Source organism: Vanrija pseudolonga, chromosome 2 (assembly GCF_020906515.1).
Source record: "Vanrija pseudolonga chromosome 2, complete sequence".
Taxonomy (NCBI): domain Eukaryota; kingdom Fungi; phylum Basidiomycota; class Tremellomycetes; order Trichosporonales; family Trichosporonaceae; genus Vanrija; species Vanrija pseudolonga.
The window spans coordinates 498,684-515,807 of NC_085850.1; the positions used below are offsets into that span (position 1 = coordinate 498,684).

At 61.4% G+C, this 17,124-nt stretch overlaps 7 protein-coding genes across 7 annotated transcripts; 4 read left to right on the forward strand and 3 right to left on the reverse strand.

Moving 5' to 3' along the window:
• Nucleotides 1-1,725: 1,725 nt before the first annotated feature.
• Nucleotides 1,726-3,111, forward strand: mlcH (Acyltransferase mlcH; the record flags this gene model as incomplete). Its single annotated transcript, XM_062768457.1, has 5 exons — nucleotides 1,726-1,905; nucleotides 1,942-2,114; nucleotides 2,152-2,387; nucleotides 2,423-2,854; nucleotides 2,906-3,111. 5 exons carry the CDS (start codon nucleotides 1,726-1,728, stop codon nucleotides 3,109-3,111), a joined length of 1,227 nt encoding a protein of 408 aa, XP_062624441.1.
• A 569-nt stretch (nucleotides 3,112-3,680) lies between these two features.
• On the reverse strand, nucleotides 3,681-5,464 carry SPAC922.05c_5 (UNC93-like protein; the record flags this gene model as incomplete). The annotated part of the gene is made up of 8 exons (XM_062768458.1): nucleotides 3,681-3,973; nucleotides 4,028-4,189; nucleotides 4,210-4,291; nucleotides 4,324-4,340; nucleotides 4,378-4,437; nucleotides 4,529-4,994; nucleotides 5,046-5,074; nucleotides 5,203-5,464. 8 exons carry the CDS (start codon nucleotides 5,462-5,464, stop codon nucleotides 3,681-3,683), a joined length of 1,371 nt encoding a protein of 456 aa, XP_062624442.1.
• A 552-nt stretch (nucleotides 5,465-6,016) lies between these two features.
• lovD_10 (Acyltransferase LovD) lies at nucleotides 6,017-7,499 on the forward strand (the record flags this gene model as incomplete). Its single annotated transcript, XM_062768459.1, has 7 exons — nucleotides 6,017-6,369; nucleotides 6,411-6,537; nucleotides 6,576-6,684; nucleotides 6,724-7,167; nucleotides 7,213-7,262; nucleotides 7,304-7,388; nucleotides 7,432-7,499. 7 exons carry the CDS (start codon nucleotides 6,017-6,019, stop codon nucleotides 7,497-7,499), a joined length of 1,236 nt encoding a protein of 411 aa, XP_062624443.1.
• Nucleotides 7,500-7,651: 152 nt separating this feature from the next.
• On the reverse strand, nucleotides 7,652-9,892 carry LOC62_02G001959 (uncharacterized protein; the record flags this gene model as incomplete). The annotated part of the gene is made up of 5 exons (XM_062768460.1): nucleotides 7,652-8,288; nucleotides 8,331-8,555; nucleotides 8,593-8,908; nucleotides 8,948-9,777; nucleotides 9,888-9,892. 5 exons carry the CDS (start codon nucleotides 9,890-9,892, stop codon nucleotides 7,652-7,654), a joined length of 2,013 nt encoding a protein of 670 aa, XP_062624444.1.
• A 1,425-nt stretch (nucleotides 9,893-11,317) lies between these two features.
• On the reverse strand, nucleotides 11,318-12,115 carry LOC62_02G001960 (uncharacterized protein; the record flags this gene model as incomplete). Its single annotated transcript, XM_062768461.1, has 1 exon — nucleotides 11,318-12,115. The coding sequence occupies one exon, from the start codon at nucleotides 12,113-12,115 to the stop codon at nucleotides 11,318-11,320; it is 798 nt and encodes a 265-aa protein (XP_062624445.1).
• Nucleotides 12,116-13,140: 1,025 nt separating this feature from the next.
• LOC62_02G001961 (uncharacterized protein) lies at nucleotides 13,141-14,267 on the forward strand (the record flags this gene model as incomplete). Its single annotated transcript, XM_062768462.1, has 4 exons — nucleotides 13,141-13,236; nucleotides 13,285-13,341; nucleotides 13,382-14,121; nucleotides 14,165-14,267. The coding sequence occupies 4 exons, from the start codon at nucleotides 13,141-13,143 to the stop codon at nucleotides 14,265-14,267; spliced, it is 996 nt and encodes a 331-aa protein (XP_062624446.1).
• Nucleotides 14,268-15,405: 1,138 nt separating this feature from the next.
• LOC62_02G001962 (uncharacterized protein) lies at nucleotides 15,406-16,320 on the forward strand (the record flags this gene model as incomplete). The annotated part of the gene is made up of 3 exons (XM_062768463.1): nucleotides 15,406-15,501; nucleotides 15,543-16,228; nucleotides 16,284-16,320. The coding sequence occupies 3 exons, from the start codon at nucleotides 15,406-15,408 to the stop codon at nucleotides 16,318-16,320; spliced, it is 819 nt and encodes a 272-aa protein (XP_062624447.1).
• Between the last annotated feature and the right edge of the window lie 804 nt (nucleotides 16,321-17,124).

A 17,124-nucleotide genomic window follows, 5' to 3' on the forward strand; every position in this document is an offset into this window, starting at 1 on the left:
GCCTGCGAACGCGCCGGCCATAGCCAACCCCTCCCGCCCGTTTCCAATGCCGCGCGGCCTAACAGCATAGGGGAGTACAGACGCGGCGGACTCGGACTGGTCAACGACCTCGGTTCGATCCTCCCCGGAGAGGTAATACGCTGCGATCTACGACTGCGCTACGGCCAGGAATCGTTGTCAACCAGAGCATCTCTTTTGTGGTCTGGCGTGGTTCGGGGCGGGTCCCTTTGCTCGACTGTTTCTGGGGTTGCGGCTGAGCGGGCTCGGGGTTGTGATCCTGCGGCGGTTTTCTATAGCTGGTGGCTGCAACTTGGCCCCCAGGACACAGTGTCTTGATCATTGAGAACAGTCGCCTGCTCGACCTCACGCCCGCACACACGCACCACCGGGGACCCCGCACACCCCTCAGTCAACTCTACCCCGCACCAATGCCGTTCTTCCCGTACGCCACAAGCACCGTTAGATTGCTCAATGTCAGTTCCATGGATCTATGGCCATGCGTAGAAGTGTGACACGTTGCCGTACCGCTCCACTGCTCACCCAACTTTCACTCCGCGCGACTTCCGCTGTTGGGTCAACGTTATCAGCATCCGAACGAAGTCGCACTTAAAACCTTGCGTTGCGCATGTCACTTGTCACTCACTCCCTCTGCCCGAACATGGCCGACGATGCGGTCGCAGACAGCTTGCAGCGAGCGCGGTTTGTTTGAGTGGGCTGAAGTGGACTAGCGCGGTCTGATGGTTGACGTCGAGACGAGATAGGCTCTGTCGGTGGAGGTGGGCTCTTCCCTGCGTCCGCGCGGCATCGAAGTGGACGGACGTCCGCCAACCTTGAGACTGCGGGATGGGGTGTTAGTTGGACAGGTGAGTGATGGCTCAGTGAGATACTGCGACTCGGAGTGGACGTGAAGACTTGGAGCGGTGATAGGCCGACGAGCGGTGCGACGCAACGATCCCCTTGGTCAGCGGGCTTATTATAGGCATGCTGGCTAAGCATGCCGCCCCCCAGGCCACAGGATGCGAACCGCCTCGCTCATCGCAGAAGAGTGCACAGTTGCAAGGCGATGGTCGTGTCGAGCGTCGATCCGTCACGGAGACGACGAGACAGGCAACACTGCTCCCTGGGCGCCAAGTGTCAACAAAGGCGGCGGGCCGGGATGTTGTCGGTTATGTCCCAACCCGAAGTCGATCAACCGTCATGTGACATCATGGCCCCCCTCGGCGGATGTCCTCCAATGTTCCGCTCTCTTACCGAGCTTGAAGCTTGACAGCAGCAGCCTCCCCTGTGTAGCATCCCGTACGTAGAGGCGTGCGCACCCAAACACCGAGGCCTCGAGGCAATGACTTAGCCGAGATATTGTACCCCTCGGCCCGCTTTGGCGGCTGTTCGCCAACGCGCGCCGCAGCCTTTCGCGGGGGGCGGCGACCTTCCGTATGTGCCCTTCGGTCGCGGCACAGGGTTACACACCGAGCCTTGCCTTGCCTCGCCTCGCGGTGCGCGCATGCAGCATGCACACTAGGATATCACCTGAGGGGGCGGGGCGCGGGGGGTGAGGCGGCGCAGAGCGGTAGCCGGGCGGTACAGTGCGACAAGAGCGTCAGTCACCCGGCTGTACAATCTTTGGGGATGATGGATACACGGCCAGCCAGAGACGGACGGCGCGCGTCGTGTACATAAAGGCCAAGCAACGGTGCACCAGACGAGATCACACCCACTATCCCAACCATGTCCGTCAAGCTCTCAGACAAGGCCACCAAGGAGATCGACCAGCTCCTCGCCGACTACCCGCAGGAGGGATACCCCGGCACCATTGTCGGCGCTATCAACAAGGCGGGCGAGATCCTCTACCTCAAGCCGACGGGCCTCAAGAACGTTGACACCAAGGAGAAGTATGACAAGGACACGGTGGGTTTGTTGGGTGCCAGCCAGCGCTGACGACAGGTCTTCTGGGTCGCGTCGTTCTCCAAGCTCGTGACGGCCGTCGGCGCGATGCAGCTCGCCGAGCAGGGCAAGATCAACCTCGACGACCCCGTTTCCAAGGTCCTCCCCGAGCTCACCAAGCCCGAGGTCATTGTGAGCACGACCGCCACCGAGATCAAGACGAGGCCCGCTACGTGAGTGCTCTTCGTTGCCGCCATGGCTGACCCCCAGCGTGCCCATCACGTACCGCATGCTCCTGACGCACACTTCGGGCCTCGGCTACCCCTTCTGGAACCAGGACATCCTGAACTGGGCCGGACAGTCGGGCCAGGCGAGCTGGTTCACCAACGTCAACCACCCGCTCGTGTTCGAGCCCGGCACCAGCTGGGAGTACTCTGTCGGCCTGGACTGGATGGCCGTGGCGATGGAGCGCATCACGGGCTTGACCCTTGACCAGTACTCCAAGAGTAAGTTGGGTTCACGACCCACGCTCACACCCCAGAGTACATCTTTGACCCGCTCGGCATGAAGGACTCGACGTTCAACCTTGCAACCCGCCCCGACCTCCAGCCGCGCCTGTCCACGCTGCACACATGGGACCCGGCGACGGAGAAGACCGCAACGATGCCGTTCGCGCACAACCCGCTCGGCGTCGACGGGCCCGAGCTGCAGTCGGGCGGCGCGGGCCTGCACTCCACGCCAGAGGACTACCTCCGCCTCCTGCAGGTGCTGCTCAACGGCGGCGAGAACGAGAAGGGCACGCGCATCCTCAAGGCCGACACGGTCAAGCTCATGTTCGAGGACCAGATCGCCGACTTCAAGGACAAGGGCGCGCTCGGCGACTCGGCGCCCCCCGCCGCCATCCCGGCGTTCGTGCACACCCCGCTCGTCATGGCGCCGGGGCTTGCAAAGGGCTGGGGCTTGTCGTTCCTGCGTGAGTCGGGCCCCAGGGATGCGTAGAGAGAGCCAGCTGACGCCGCCCCAGTTAACAAGGACGACTGGCCCGGAAACCGCAAGGCCGGCACCGCAGAGTGGGCCGGCATCGCATGTCTCTCGTGGGTCGCCGACCCGACGAGCGAGATTGCCTTTGTCATCTTCAACGAGATCCTCCCCTTCTGGCAGCCCAAGTTCATCGAGACGATGCAAAAGGTCCAGGGCATCATCTACGCCCCCGGAGCGCTCGTCAAGTAGGCAGTAGTGGTAGTCGTCGTAATGTAGTCTTTAGTATGTATGGGTCAGAAGGGATGCCGTGAACGAGGCAGAGAGAGTGGTGGGTCATCAATCGCCGCTGCCAGTGTCATCTGTAAGTGGCGCCAAGCACAGGGTCGTAGAAGCACGAATAACACGGTCCGTCGCGAGACTTGGGACAGTGCATGGCTGCCGACAAACAAGACACACTGGCCCAAGCCGGTGCTCCGCCTCCGCGCACACACAAACACCCCCACATGCACACAAAAGAGTATCTCCCCCGCTCCCGAACCCCGGCCGCCAGTCCCCTTCCTCCTGGAACCGGTTCGGATTCAGCGAGCAGGCTCGAACACTCGACCTGTCGTTCGACTTGCGACGAACAACCGGCCTTGCACCCGCTGCGCTGTGCTGGCGGGTGTTGTTCTCCGGTCGGTTGAGTGCTTCATAACCGCCATCCAGCTGCGGTCGACCGAGCAACGCCACACCGCGCCACGGGTGTTGACGCCAAGTCGCAAGTGTGCCTCTTCCACGTCCGAACCCTTTGCATCACCTTTATCACCCATTTACAACGCTCACTTCTCCTCACGGGCGGCCTCGCGCGCCTCGGCCCAGTCCTCAACGTACCCAAACGTGCCCTTCTCGTCCGCCCGCCAGATCCAGATATGCAGCCACGTGCCAAGCACGAGCACGACCGCCAAGAAGAAGATGTTGATGATGCCGAGTTTGTACATGGCGAGCTGGAGCGAGCCGATGCCGAACCCGACCGCGGCGGACCCGCTCTCGGCCGAGCGCAGCGTCGCGATGATGCGGCTCATGCGCACGCCGTCCGAGTTCTTGGGGATGATGTACGCGGCCATGTAGTAGTCTAGGGGGTGCGTGTGAGTGCGAGTACAGTATGGCAGAGCACACGCCGACTCACTGTAGCCGTACGACACCCACGCGGCGGCGCTGCCGAGCACCGCGGGGAACCACCACACGGCCCAGCGGCGCGTCTCCCAGTCGTAGACGACGGTGGCTTCGGGGTGGTTCTTTATGTACACCAGGTCGACCATGACCCAGATCACGCAGACGGCGATGACCGCTGGGGGTTAGCAGAGTGACAGGGAAAGCACTTGCCTTGGATGACGGACCACGCGATGACGAGCTTCTTGCGCAGGCGGATGTTCGAGTCGAGGAGGTACTGCTGTCAGGTAGGGCAGGGTGGGAGGTGCTCACTCCGTTGGCTTGGTGCCCTGGGCGTCAGCTTCTGAGGTGGGTGTGCCAGCTTACAGATGATGGAAAGGACGGGCTGCACGATCGACGACATGCCGCGCACGCGCACCGAGAAGTCTGGCGTCAGCTGAGCAACAACGCGTCTAGCTCACAGTATGCGAGGTATGTGCCTGTGCGAGTCAGCTTCATGCTGGTCTCTCGGACTTACTAAAGAAACTCGGGACAAAGAGCGAGTGGCTCCAGAGGAAGGCCGCAGCCAACACACGCGGGTGGCGCAGCTCGAGCAGCGTAAGCCACACCTCCTTGAAGAACCCTTCACTCGGCAGCGCAGGCACCGGGCGGCCGTCGGCGCGCTTCACTTGCCTGGGGTTGGACAGCAACAAGGAAAACAGGGGCGCGCACGAGCTGAGGCCCACGAACACGAGGTACGTCTTTGGCCTCAGCCCGCCGGGCTTGGCAATGTCGACGTTGAGCGCGAGGTTGATCGCACCACCGACCAGCGTGGCGAGGTTGAACAGGCTCTGCCAGATGGCCACGAGACGCCCCTTGCGCGCGGGCTCAGAGTACACCATGATGATGGTGCCTTCTGTCACCCAGAAGATGCCTGACGTCAGGCCGCAGATCACGGCCCCGAGGATGAGGAACCACTGGTTGCCGAACGCCGAGTTGGTGTACTGGTGTGGCGTCAGTGCGGGGCATACGGCTCATCCCAACGCGGTACGCACCAAAGCCGCCGCGTACGGAGCGTACCCCGCTGCACCGATCGCCAGCGACGTGCGGACGTTAAACTTGGAGATAAACTGGGGTCAGTGGCGCCGTGCCTCGTGTGGCGGACTCACGCCGGCTGGGCGAGTCAGTGGACAGGAGGAGGCGGCGACTCACTGGCAGCGAGGGCAGAGGGCACGATGAGCGCGAACGCGACGGCGACGCTCGCGTTCCCGATCTTGACGTCGGCGAGACCACCGGCGCCGGTGGCCGCGCACGCAGCGTACATCCCCGGCGCGAGGAAGGACGCGATGCCCGTCACCACGGCCTGGGTGTACGTGCTCCTGAACCACGGCACGCTGGCCGGGGCGGGCTCGGCGAGCGTGTCTTTCGCTTCGGCCTTCTCGCCCACTGAATGGACGCTGGCGGGGCGGCTCATTGTGTCTATGACTATGAAGAGGAGAAGGCGTGAGTGTCTCGCGACTTGGGGAGGAGGGGGAAATACACAAACTTCCTACCCCTGATATACCGTTCGAGTCGGTGCCACTCCGCCGGCGAGGCCCATCGTCACCTGACTCCCTATCTGCATATCTCTGCTGTACAAGCGCGTAAAGCGCTTTGTTCGCTCCCCCTTTCCATCCCGATTAGCGTATGCGACCGGGTATGAAGGCCACGAGCTGGTACCGGCTGTCGGGAGAGCTATCTTGGCGTGAACGCCACCCACAATCTCCGCAGGGCCCCACGGCCCCCGCCTCGGAATCCCCTCCTCTGTCTCCTCGCTCGCCCAGGACAGCACAACAATACCGTACATATCTCCTGCTCGTCTTGGCACTGCGTAGCCTTCGAGTAGAAGCGCGAGAAGCGCGCATAGGCTCTTCGGTCGCGTTCTCGAAGCCGGAGAAGGAGTCGGCTTCGCCCGACCCGACTGTGGTCTCGTATTATTTACATCGTTGCCACTAACTCCCCCACTCAGCCCCCCACACAACGCACAATGGTCCACCTATCCCCCGCTGCTGTCGCCCAAATCGACGCCCTGCTCGACGCGTACGCTGCGAAGCCGGGGCACCCGGGCACGCTGATAGGCATCACCAACAAGGCTGGCGAGCGCCTCTTCCTCCGCGCGGCCGGCACGAAGGACCTCGGCACCGGCGCAGCGTACGCCAACGACACGGTGTTCTGGGTCGCGTCGTGCACCAAGCTCATCACGAGCGTGGCCGCGATGCAGCTCGTTGCCGCGGGCAAGATCGGGCTCGACGACGACGTGGGCCGCGTTTGTCCCGAGCTCGCGAGCCCCGACGTCGTCGTGTCGTCGACCGACACGGAGATCACAACGCGCAAGGCGACGTGAGTTGCCCCCCTCTGCATCTACACCGCTGACTGCCCAGCAAACCGATCACGCTGCACCACCTCCTTACCCACACAGCGGGGTTCACGTACCCGTGGTACAACATCCACGTGCGCCGGTGGTGCGGGCTGCACCCGGACGCGGACCCGCTGCGCGCTCTCGACTCGGTAAGCTCGGCGGCTTCAGCCGGCTGCTAACCACCCAGCCGCTTGTCGCTGAGCCCGGCGCCAAGTTCGACTACGGCGTCAGCGTCGACTGGGCCGGCGTGGTCGTCGAGCGCGTGTCGGGCCAGTCGCTGGAGGACTACTGCCAGGGTGCGTTATCTACTACGGGCTGCCGCTGACCCACCCCAGAAAACATCTTCGGCGCGCTCGGCATGGCGTCCACCTCGTTCGACATGGCCTCCCGGCCCGACCTGGCGGCACGCCTCGCGACCCTGCACCTCTGGGACGGTAAGGAGACCTTCACGCCGTACGCGTTCGGTGATACGGCCGCGTGGCCCAAGGTCGTCGCGCAGGGCACCGAGAAATCGGGCGGCGGCGGCCTCTTCACCACAGGCGAAGACTACCTCACCCTCCTGTCGACGCTACTCAACAACGGCGCGCACCCGACCACCGGGAAGCGCATCCTCCCCGCCCCCGTGGTAGGGGACATGTTCGCCAACCAGGTGGCCGACGTGCCGGACCAAGGCGCGCTAGGGGACAACGCGAGCGTCGCGACGACGGACACGGGCGTGGCGGACGGCGCGCTCGTGCTGCTCCCTGGCGAGCGGAAGGGCTGGGGGCTGGGGCATTTACGTGGGTCCTGTCTGTCCTGCGGGAGGTGGCGCTGACGGAGACCAGTCAACCTAGATGACATTGACGGCGGGCGGCGGGCCAACTCTGGCGAATGGGTGGGTACAGGGCAGGAGGCTGAGCGTGCTGACTTTGCCAGGGAGGTATCTCCAACTGCTTCTGGCTCGCGGACCGCACGTCGGAAATCGGCATCATCGTCTTCAACGACATCCTCCCGTATGGCGGTGCGTAATCTTATCTCTGTACCTAAGCGCTTATCTATCACAGTCCCCGCGTTTATCGAGCTCGAGACCCAGGTCCAGAAGGTCGTCTACTCGCCCGGCGCCCTAATCTAGCCGCGCGCGCGCTCGCGCCCCGCCCCCGCTCGTATGTAAACGCCAATGCACAACATGATTATGGGTAATGTACAACGCGCCTGGCGGCTTGATTTTCTCCACTATGGGTTGTAATGCTCGTCTCGTCTCCCGTCTCCCCTCCCTCCTGTTCCCTAAAAGAACGCAACCGACAGCCCCTCGCGCGTGAGCTTGTCGTGCCAGTCGACGATCCTCCCCGTCTCGTCCGTCTCCTCCCACACCTTCTCCACAAGGGCGATGTTGTCGAGCCACACGCGCTCGGGGCCCGTGCGCACGAGGAACGACATGGCGCGCTTCCTGTCGTGGTCCGTGATGCTGAGGCAGGCCGCGAGGAATGCAGGCAGCGCAAGGAAGCCCCACAGGTCGCCCGAGGGGAACTGCGTGATGCTCGACAGGAGCGAGAGCATCTCAGTCCCCGCGCGCCGCAGCACAGTGTGTAGCCCGCCGACGCGGTGCACAGACTGGTACAGCACGATGAGCGTGCACAGACGCCACATCTCGCCCGCGATCGTGCGCGTCACGAGCGCCGAGCTGTCGACGTTGTGTGGCGACACGGGCGCCGGCGTCCACGATCGCAGGTCGGACTCAATCTCGTCCGCGTCCGCCTTGATGCTCGCCGCTGACCGCGTGTTGAGTTCCGAGCAGAGGTTGACCACGCGCGCGAGCAGCGTCATGATCGCGTCCGGCATGCCGAGGTACGGCGATGCCCACGGCTCCTCGTCGCCCTCGTCTGCGGGCTCGTGTGCGCGGACGTCCATGTAGAAGTTGAATCTGGCGGGTTAGCAGCGTTAACAAGGGGACCTCTACACCCACATTGTCCGGCGGCCGCGCTGAACGATGCACCGCGAAAGGTCTGAGATTGCGTACAGCCGCAGAGAGAACGTCTCGGGCGTGCGCAGGTCCCAGAGCGACAGTGACGGGTGGTCACCCGGGAAGACGGACCGCACGAGTCTGTCGCCAAGCGCGAGCATGCTGTAGCTGGGTGCTGCGCCACCACGGATAAACTCCACAAGCTGGAGGTCGATGACACCCCACAGTCTGGCCTGTCAGCTTGGTCACAAATTTGGCCACTCACAAGTCACTCAGCTCTGACTGCTTCGTGATCTGGATGTTCCTCAACTCGTGAATGGCGTCCTCGGTCCACTTTGCGCTCTCGAGGTCGCTCGCAAATGGTGTCGACACGTGGTCGACGTACAGCGTGATCTTCTTTGTCGCCGCTGTCGTGTCTCCACTCTCGGCTGCAGACGCGCCCATAAGGTCCTCGGGGATGCCAGCACCCTTGCACGCCAGCTCGACGAGCTTTGGACGGCGGTCCTTGTGTCCTTCTGGGCCAGAAGCAAACAGGAAGATGTACGCCGCTGCGACGGCATAGCGCACTGCCCTCATGACGCCTGGCACGGAGTCAGCTTAATCCCAGCAACCACACTCACTGTTCGTGTCGTTGAGGGCGAGAATCCTTGCCCTGGCATAGTCCCGCTTGTGCTCAGTCAACCCAACGAGCCAGCTGTCGACGACGCGGGCGTAGATCTCGGCGAGGCTCACGCCCTGGCGCATTGGCCGGTCGCTCGACAAGAACAGCACCCTGCTGCCCGTGTTGAAGCTCCCGGCACCCGATGACCCAGCCTGGGGGTTGAAGCTCGCGCTGAGCGAGTTCCAGAACTCCTCAACAGCGGAGCTCACGCCACCCAGTGGCTCGGTGCTGGCGTCGATTGCCAGCGTGCCGTCCGCCGTGGTGGTCAGGACCGCCGTCGGCCCGTTCCCATCTGGCCAGTCGAACAGGGGCTGACTGAACGGTGTGGTGAAGAGCGGGCGCGTCGCGTCGGCGGGCGGCACGAGGCCGTTCCACAGCGCGAACGGCGTGACGCCGTTGCTGTCGGACGGGGTAGGCGGGAACGGCGCGGCGGCGGGTAGGGGCACCGGCTGGTTCGGGAGCGGCGTGCGCGAGCTCACGCTGCTCACTGACCCCACTGAGATGCTCGTTGCTGGGCTTGAGGCGATCGGCTGGCGGGCGGAGGTCGGCCGGGCGGCCATCGGCGCGGGGGGCGAGACGGACGCGATGCCTGCGCCGGCCGCCGCCGCGAGGGACGACAGGCCCGACAGCGTCGACGCGGCGTCGTCCACGCCCGCCGTGGGCGACTTGGACAGCGTGAACGCTGGCCGGCCGGGCATCGAGGTGCGGCCAGAGCACTCCCATGGCCCGGCGAGACACCGCTGGCAGTAGCCTTCTGGGCTCCAGATCTCATCGCACTTCTTGCCGCGTCTGGAGTAAGTATTGTGTCGGGACGGGGTACCAACCGCTTGCATGTGCCGCCTGTGGTGTCAGCGTACTGGAGAGAGGAGGGGCAAGCTGCGATAGCGTTCCGCGCGCACGTCATGCGGCATCGCACGGCGCGGCGCAGCGCAGCGCGCGCTTAAGCCGAGATAGGTTGCTACTCACATCCTGTGCGAGACCTCTTGAAGAGGCCGCGCCGTCGGCGCACGACGCGGGGCGCGGGCTCCTGCTGCGTCGTTAGGTCGATGCCTTCGTTGCTCATGCGAGAGTGGTGGTTGTTGTTATTGTTTCAAAGTGACATGAGGTTGTGAGATGTGGGGGTGGGTGGGCGACAGAGTGGGGGTGGAGGGGGGGCAAAGTGTGACCTTATTCCTCTCTTTGATGTTGTTGGGCTGGGCTGGGCGAAAAGTCGGACAAGGCGGTAATCAATATCACATTAGCCACATGGCACGACGTCCTCTGGCCATCTCCCTTGCATACCCTTGCTTGCATCTCGGTCTCCTTCTTGGCATCGGGGGGTTGGTTGTCACTCTCTGCGTCGCCCGGAGCAGTCAAGTCGACTGACTCAGTGGGGGCGGCGCGTGGGGGAGGAGGGGGGAGGGAGGCGCCTTAACGAGCCGAGGATGATTTCTAATATTTGGTATAAGCGCTTGTAATTTGTTGTTCCTGCTGCTGCTGCAAAGTCGGCACTGGCCCGGTGCCGGCCTTTCCGTGTCTCAGGCGTCAGCACGCGAGCAGTCAAGGACATCAGCCTGAGCCCATGCCAAATGCCTGCGGGGGGTACAGTTGAGCCAGAGCCAGAGAGCACGGGGGAGAATCTGGGACCGATGTGAGATCTGCCAATTCGTGTTGCGATGCCTCGAGCTGCGAGCCACCACCACCCCAGGTCGGACGACGCGGGCAATGCCGGGTGGGCACCGTGGAATGCCGCATTGTACTACGAACTGTCGAGTTGTCGCCTCGCGATCATGGGACAGACAAGGTCGACAGACTCATGTCTACCACTCCCCCCAGTCTTATAAAGACGCTCCAAAGCGCTCGAGCCTGCAACTATACGCGCTGGCATGGACCCCGTGATGAGCATCGACAGCTTTACGCGCTTGGAGATAACGAGCAAGGGTGGGAGCAGCGAGATGTATGCTCGTGACCCTCCCACTACACGGTCACCAGCTGCCAACCACCTCTCCAAAAGCATGCTCCGAACCGAAGTCAAATGCTCTCTCTCCTCGCTTTATCCTGCCAAGCCTCGTGTTGCAAGACTGATAACATCACCGATGTAGCCGAGTACGAATTGAAATAGGTCCTGAACCCCCACCTCGCGTGGCCCTGCCGCGCGCTTGCTATCCGCCAAGGGGCTGATTAGGTTGGCCCACATATGTGCGACTGCCAGCAGTGGTGATATATCTGAGTCGCATGCACCGGCGTACCGATGGCATAAGGGTGACATTGAGATACAATGAAAGATTATGACCGTTGAGTGTCGTGGTTTGAGAGCCTCGTCCGCTTCCTGCCTGCCTGCAGCACCTCCCTACAGCAACGCGCCTACCGCGGCCAGAGCTCCCAACCCGATCACCAGCAATTGCGGCAGGCGATACCCGACCGGCGCGCTAGAATGGTACCGGTGTACGACCAGGATTTGCTGCTTGCACGGGTCGGTCCAGTTCAGCCAGCCACGGGCTCGGATTGCAAGCAAGGACGAGAAGTTCTCGTCGCAGGTGCACTGGGCGATCGCAGGGCTGTTGAGCACGTCGACCGACCCATTCGTGATGAGGAACACTTGCGAGTTGTGCCATCCACAGATGTAGGTCGCACATTGCATGTAGTTGAAGTAGCATGTGGAGAGGTATGTCGTGCGTTGCATGAATGAATTCTTGGGCGAACGCGGGTCGGAGCCGTCAAAGTTCCACTTGTCCGAGTCGTGTGTTGAACCAGCGTAGCCGTCGTTGCACTTCTTGAGAGACGACCCATTGAACTTGGTGAAGGCGATGGTTGTTCGGTCGACCTGGCAGGTGATGTTGTTGGTGGAGTATGCGTTTGATATCTCGGGAGTTTGGTAGAAGAACATGCACGCCGCTTTGGCACAGTCCGAGTTCTGTTCTGGCCAGATGAACTGCCAAGTCGGGACGGAGATAACTGTCGACAGCTGAGAATCTTGGGATGCCGGCGACGGTGCAGGAGGCGCCTGCGAATGCGGGAATGTGAAGCTGATTGTTGTCGTCAGGTTCGGCGGACGCACGGGTCCGTCCTCGGAGGAGGTCGTCTGGGGCGGGACAGCGGCCGCGGTTGGGCCAGTTGGCGCCGACGTGACGGTTAGGGAGACGCTCATGGTGTGTCCTCCGAGATGGATGTGCTTGTGAAGAGAGACTGTGGTGGCAAACAAAGATCAGTTTGCATCATGGTGCGGTTGGGAAGCTTGGGCTTCACATTACCCCGGATCGACGACAGTCGGTTCCCGGTCAGCAGACTAGCCGACAGGTTTGAACAACGTGCATTCTTGACAGAGTGCGGCTGTCGTCAGGCAGAAGAGGTGGCCTTGCCTAATTTGGTGGGGGTGTTCCTAGTGAAACGCAAGCGTGGAAGTTGTTGCTAGAGAGTGCCGCGCGAGGTCTACGACTAACCCCCCAGTCCGTCACTAGTGTGTGGTATGTTGGTTGGTGCCTGTTTACAACTGCCGACATCGTGACATCTTTTTATATCTTTGCTTTGCGGCGTGCCCACCTCCAGCACTTCGCCCAGATCTCCTACGGTTTCGGTCCTCTTCTCTCCTCATGCTTGAGGCGTGTTGTCCAGATCAAAGCCGGCGGCACGAGCGGGACTGGCTTGATGGCAGAGCGGCCTCACTGAGCCCCTCGTCCAAACTGACAAAGGCATGACTTAAAAGGTGGGGCGTTTCACATCGCGACGCGTCTTCCTTCCCCTTCAACAACAGTACCTGTGAGGCTCCCCATCAGAGCAGTGTGAGTGCTTTCGTTATTAGCTATGTGCCCTGCTAACGTTTCAGAGGGGCCTCAATGCAGACACCTCCGAGGGGTCGCTTCGGGAGGTGGCAGCGCCTCCAAAGAATACCGAGAACACTCACGACTGAACGTCTGACCCCGGTCCCAGGCCGCCTCGCCTTCGCCAACGAACCCCTCTCTCAGCGCAAGCGGGCACGATGCTGTGTTCTTCCCCTCCGTTTTACCCCCTCTCGGCGATGGTTAGTGAAACGGTATCATGGCCAGCGCGTTGTTTGCAAGGGAGTAGCAGTTGCTGTTTGTCTGACGCGTCTGGAGCTGTCCCGTCGCGCATAAACAACGAGCAAGGAGTGCTCGATTCCTCGCTCACCCTTCTTCCCAAGGCCCTCCCTCTATCATGATCCGCCTCATTCAGTACTCGGTTTTGCTTACCTACTTGGCCGCCAGTGTTTTCCTTCCTCACGTCAACGGTGCAGTGTGCAAGGCCAAGAGTGTGAGTCCGGATACTTGCTAGACTGCTTACGGTTACTCACCTTCACAGAATTCGCAGAACAACGCTGTTACACTGTCTTCGGCCGGCGGTTCCCTTAGCGAGACTGTACGCCAAGCAGTGACATGCATGACTTGCTGACCTCTAGTCGGCCAAGCCAGTGCTCAAGACGGATGCGAGTTCGTCGCCCATTCTCCCTGGACTGGCGGCCACCCCTGCCGTGCTGGCCGAAGTTCCTCAGTGGCAGGGTGGCGGCCCCCCCTGTCCTCCATTCCTGACCGACATCAAATGGGACGTTATCGATGCCCAAATCATTTTAAGGACCGAACCTGACGGCGTCGTACGACTGAGTGGGGACAGGATGTGTTGCATGGGCAGATGCGAGAGCTGGAGCAAGGCGGACGGGACGACCATCACCACTACCTGGGCTAACACCTTTGAAGCCGCCGTGGGCTTTGAGCCCAAAGCGGCTGTCACGGGCCTCTTCAAGTCCATACCTTTCAAGCCCTCCTTCAAGGACTCGGTCACATACACATATGCGGTTGCCACATCACAGTTGACAACGAGCACTTGTGACAACCAACCGCCCCTTGCGGGAAAGAACTGCCAAGCCGTCCTGTTCCAGCCATACGTTCTTCGCGTGCAATACAACGCGACCGTTACGCAGCGGTGCGGCGCTTTCTCCGACAACGATAATGGTCCGCCACCGGCTGCCCCGATCTACCTGTACAATAAAACAGTCGATATCCCCCTAGTATACTCCGTGAATGGCAAGGACGGCGCTCCTTACGGTGTCAACGACTGTTGGGGGGACTGCCTTGCCCCCGATGTGGCCAAGCCAGGCTGTGAGGCCAACAAAACAGCACCGTCAGCCTCTGGTGGAAGCAGGTGGGAGATGATGACCCTTTGCTGTAATGAACTCACACCTCAGCGGCGGCAACACTGTCACCATCAATGGAGACGGCAACAACGTGACGTGCGTGCATAGTGCTTTGGAGTCGCAGATCACTAATGCGGGCCAACTCCAGAATTAACGATGGCGGCAAGAATGGCTTGTCAGACCAGTCCAGCTCCTCGTTGTCTCGCACCGTCGGGGTTTTTGGCGGGGGAGGTGGCTCGGGTACCAGGCCAACCGAGTCGAGCCAAGGAGACTCGACGAGCACGTCTCGTAAGAAGTCCAAGCACACATCCACGAATGACGGATCGCCGGGTGAGTCTAAGACGCATCGTCGCCGCCATGCCTGGCTGACTGACTGTTGTAGGGCCCACTACCACGGCCCACCAGTGGGCACCTACGACAACTGACGACTCGGCACCCACGACAACTCCTAAGTCGGCCAAGTCAACCAAGACGAAGAAGGGTGGCCATAGCACCACGACTGCGAATTCGTAGCAGGACTGATTCCTGTGCTGTGATCAAACCTGACCTGGCCTGGCGCCAGCCCGCCATGATGCTGTACCCTGTCCGAGTATCTAGAAAAACACTGTCGATAGTCTCTGTGAATGAATGCCGCGCTCCCTGGTGGACGCGTGATCTTGCTTTGGCGGTGCTTCAGTTGCTATAATGAATATAGACGTTAGACTGAGAGTGTCTAGATGTTAATGCGCGACAGCGTCAGGTGGACACTGGCTTGTGCCTTGCTAGTGGCACCTTCCAGGTGCGGTGCGGCGGTGTCCATGGCCGCGTTGACGACGGGGTCCCTCACGACGACCTCACTCCTACCATGGGCCGCACCGCCCATGATTGTGGAACATACGTATGCTCGGGACACGCTTCATGCACATAAGGTTGGTTGCTTAGTTGCATTAAGCTGCTAGTGGAGGCAGTGTGGTATGCTAGCAATAGACGGAACCGGTGTTGAAAACGCCCGAGGTGGCAGTTGTGGCGCCAAACATGAGTGAGACACCCGTCGACTGCTCCATGCTGCTGCTGTGTTGAGGCCGTCGACGAGGAAACATGGCGGTGTGCATCGCTACTCAGCTCAGGTAAAGCCTCGGACGCTTCGAGAAGCTCCGTGTGATCTCCCTACTGAATCTGTCAAGTGGCGAGGGGAGATGTGGACAGCACCTCTGCCTATAAAACACGCTGAGAAAAGGAGAGCCAGACGAACTCGCCATCCACTTCCCTCCCATCACCCTCCACTAAATAACAACAGCAAATCACAATATAGAATGCTTGCCTTTGACCACTTGATTCACGTTCTTTGGGCCTTCGCCGCCTCGTCCCTCGTTACTCGAGTACAAGGGGCCGCCATCAACATCAACAATGTGAGCTCTTTTGTACTGCACAGGCCATCAGCTCACCTCAGCAACACGAGTTGGGCGCCAGAGGGGACTCGCCGTACGAGCCGTCTTGCGGCGACGTCCAGACAACAATCGGCTGGCAGCCGATCAGTTGGGAGCTTATCCCCAAGAACGGGACTTCCGACGTCATTCGTCTCAGTGAGGACAGGTACTGCTGCGGTGGCATCTGCCCAAACTTCATAAAGACGCAGACGCATACTGTGACGACGACTTGGTCCAACTCTGTCCAGGCATCGTTTGGCATCAACACCCTCCAGGCAGGCCAAGGGCTCTTGAGCAAGGCCGCCGCCAAGTTTGACTTTGGAGACACGTACACCTACTCGGAGTCCGTGTCATCCGCCGACCTCACGACAGACGAGTGCAAAGACAAGCCGACCCGTAGCGGGCTCAACTGCCAAGCTGTGGTCGTCCAGCCCTACTTTCTCCGCATCTACTACAACGCTCAGGTGTACAAGACTCAGACCTGCGAGAGGCCGCATCTGAAGACGGAGGAAATCCCAGGCTCGCGATTCTCTGTCACCAACGAGTATGTTGACATCCCCAAGAAACGCATCGACACGAACGGCAAGGAGGTCCCGGACGGCATCTTCGACTGCTGGGGCGAATGCCAGAGGGCCGACCCCAACTACTGCTCCGGCGCGAGCCCGAGCAGCAGCCCAAGCCCAATCCCCCAGCAGCAGGGAGACGGCAAGTGAGTTTCGTCGGAGTGTGTACATCACAGGTCTAACCCAGCAGAACTCACCCAGGCGTACCGCCGGCCGGACCCGTACCAGACAGCGGTAGCGGCAGCGGCAGTGGCTGCGGCAGTGGTAGTGGCAGCGGCTGCGACAGTGGCAGCGGCAGCGGTGGCCCCAGTGGCTGGCAGGATTCCCAGCAGAGTGCGGCAGATTACCAAGTGCAGTCGGCCCCTCCGCCGCAGGCCACACAGACTGATGATTCCGGTGGGTTGGTCCCCTCCTAAGACCGCTTGGACGCTGCATCGCCTCCTATCCCATCCCTCGTACATGCACCACCACATGCCGTGGGCCTGCTATCCCACGCTCCTTTCTTTGACCAGGACGCTACATAGATACTTGAACAATGCAACGCGTGATGCCCTACGACCCGTTAATCGGATGCATTGTGAATACGGCCGCGCAGCCAGCCGCTGGCCCCTGTGACCTTGGTGCAATCGCGATATCTCCCAATGACACCGCCACCACACAGGCACCACCACACGGTGCTAGCGGTGTTGGCCACGGAACAACAGTTGTACTGTTAATCCCTCTGGTCAACACGGCGCGGGTTCGAGCCCGCTCGCTGAATCCGAACCGGTCCCAGGAGGAAGGGGACTGGCGGCCGGGGTTCGGGAGCGGGGGAGATACTCTTTTGTGTGCGTGTGTGGTGTGGTCGGCAACACTGCCGACAACCGTTATCTCCCGCCAGCCGCGCTCCACCCGCCCGTTATCGGTTCGGCCAACACTCGACCCCACCAACCAACAGTCAACGGCCATTACCATTCGCGCGACATCAACTCATGCATGCTGCTGGCGTCGTCTCCTGCTGACCGCCCCGCACGCCGCTGCATACATCCACCCGCCCAACCCA